This window comes from Brassica napus, unplaced genomic scaffold (genome assembly GCF_020379485.1).
Source record: "Brassica napus cultivar Da-Ae unplaced genomic scaffold, Da-Ae ScsIHWf_2276;HRSCAF=2934, whole genome shotgun sequence".
NCBI classification, from domain to species: Eukaryota; Viridiplantae; Streptophyta; class Magnoliopsida; order Brassicales; family Brassicaceae; genus Brassica; species Brassica napus.
In genome coordinates, this window is record NW_026015668.1 from 208178 (window position 1) to 210040 (window position 1863).

The 1863-nt window shown below is 36.4% G+C and overlaps 1 protein-coding gene across 1 annotated transcript; it reads right to left on the reverse strand.

The window, feature by feature from the left end:
- Positions 1–1109: 1109 nt before the first annotated feature.
- On the reverse strand, positions 1110–1622 carry LOC125600465. Its single transcript, XM_048773172.1, has one exon. It carries the CDS (start codon positions 1527–1529, stop codon positions 1263–1265), a length of 267 nt encoding a protein of 88 aa, XP_048629129.1. The 5' UTR covers positions 1530–1622; the 3' UTR covers positions 1110–1262.
- Between the last annotated feature and the right edge of the window lie 241 nt (positions 1623–1863).

Here is a 1863-nt window from a genome sequence, read left to right on the forward strand (position 1 = left end):
CGTCTGAAGTCTCGCCTCCCTTACACGATCAGCTCATAGGTGTCGCGACTTGATGGCATTCCAGATCTCTTTTGATGCGGTTTGTTCTCCCACTTGGAGAATCAAAGTCTCTGGAACAGATTGAAACAAAAGAGCTATCGCAACATCGTTCTTCTTTTGATCATCTGAACCGGGTTCGATTGTGTCCCACACTTCATGAACACGTAGTAGAACCTTCATCCTCATCGACCAAACTGTGTAGTTTGTCGGTGACAACATCAAACATTGGATGGATGTAGATCCAAAGTCCTTCGTGCGTGGAGCCCTAGTCACGTCAGCCATCTTGCCGTCGCGATCTCTTGTTCACAAGCACCAGGATCTTAAGCTACAACTTAAGCTTAGATCGAGTCTCCAACCTGGGGCTCTGATACCAATTCAGATCTCTTAGAAACACAAAGAGTTATAAGAACAACTTATCTTATTAGCTTTAGAAACTACTCAAAACTAAAGCTCTCAATATGTTTCACTTAGATCATATGGAACACCTCTCCATTAGACCTATATTTATATGAAAGACAATTCCCTTTAACATGTGGGATATGGAAAACACAAAACTAACCTAAATAGAAACTTCCTTTTCCTATTTCTAGGTTTCCTTATTGTGTTTATCTTAACATATTAAACATCTAATAATATGTTAAGTTTCCACAAGCTTGGAATTATCCAACCGAAGTGAGGTTTATTCAAATATGGGGAGAGGTAGCACCTTCACTATTTCATCGGATTCAAGATTATCGAGGAGCATTTCGTAGCCTAAGTTGGAAACTATTTTTGAAGAAAGTTTTGATAGTTTTGCAGTTTAGGCGCCAAAACGGATTGTGATTTTTCTTTCTCTATTACTCTCTGTGATTTTGTACTTCGTGATGTACGTACAAGGCTATCAAAGACTATCATTTGCTTCTTTAACTTGTAATTTGGATGTATTGTGAATAACAAAATATCTCCATGATTTTCAATGGAGGAGTTCGAACTTGAAAAAGCCTGATTTGTTTACTAGAGAACTTATTTTGTATAGGTCAAAAAAACGTTATAACAATTTCTGAAGAATAATATCGGAAACATTAGCACCATGAACTGAAACAGAGGCATAAGATGTTATTTAATCACTAGGCATGAGATTATATATAGAAAAGTCTTCTGCTTATACATTTACCACACAACAAAAAAGGCAATTCTGATTTTACACAAGTTAAATTGATGCTTATACATATATGTAAATATTTTCAATAAAATCGAACAACACGATCATGTCTATACAACAAAACACAAGAAACGGCCGATATGATCGCCGGAACGAGGAGAAAAAGACGGTGTCCTTGTCCCACCACAACTTTAGAAGAATATTCTTGATGATTTAAATCATCAAACCTTTCTTCGAAAATGGTCTCTAGCGTCGGAGACATTGAACACCTCCGGCGAGAAATCATCGGAGCCGGTACCATCTCAGCTCTAGTTAAAAAGCTTCTTCTTCCTAGTTCTGATATAACCATGATAGCTTGATCTTTTCAACTTTTTCTTCTTATTCTTGAATTTTTTTGAAGAGAAAGTCGTGATGAAAGTATCTGGATTCTAATTATTCTCGATGTGAATTATTGGTATATATATAGAGTCTAATGCACGGCAACAAGTTTTTTTTAGAAAACACGGTTTTTATTTGTTGAGAAAAAAATTGAGAAAAGAAAACAGGTGTGGATCAACGGCTGTCCCTGGTTCAAATTAAGCTAGTGGTATGTGTTACTACACACGTACAAACTCTTTTGAAATCGACAAAATTAGATATTGTAAAATAACGACAAAGAAACAAACACGCACACGCACACAAAA

Excerpts from the sequence above, each read along its gene's own strand:
- LOC125600465 (XM_048773172.1), bottom strand. The coding sequence starts at position 1,529 with ATGGTTATATCAGAACTAGGAAGAAGAAGCTTTTTAACTAGAGCTGAG.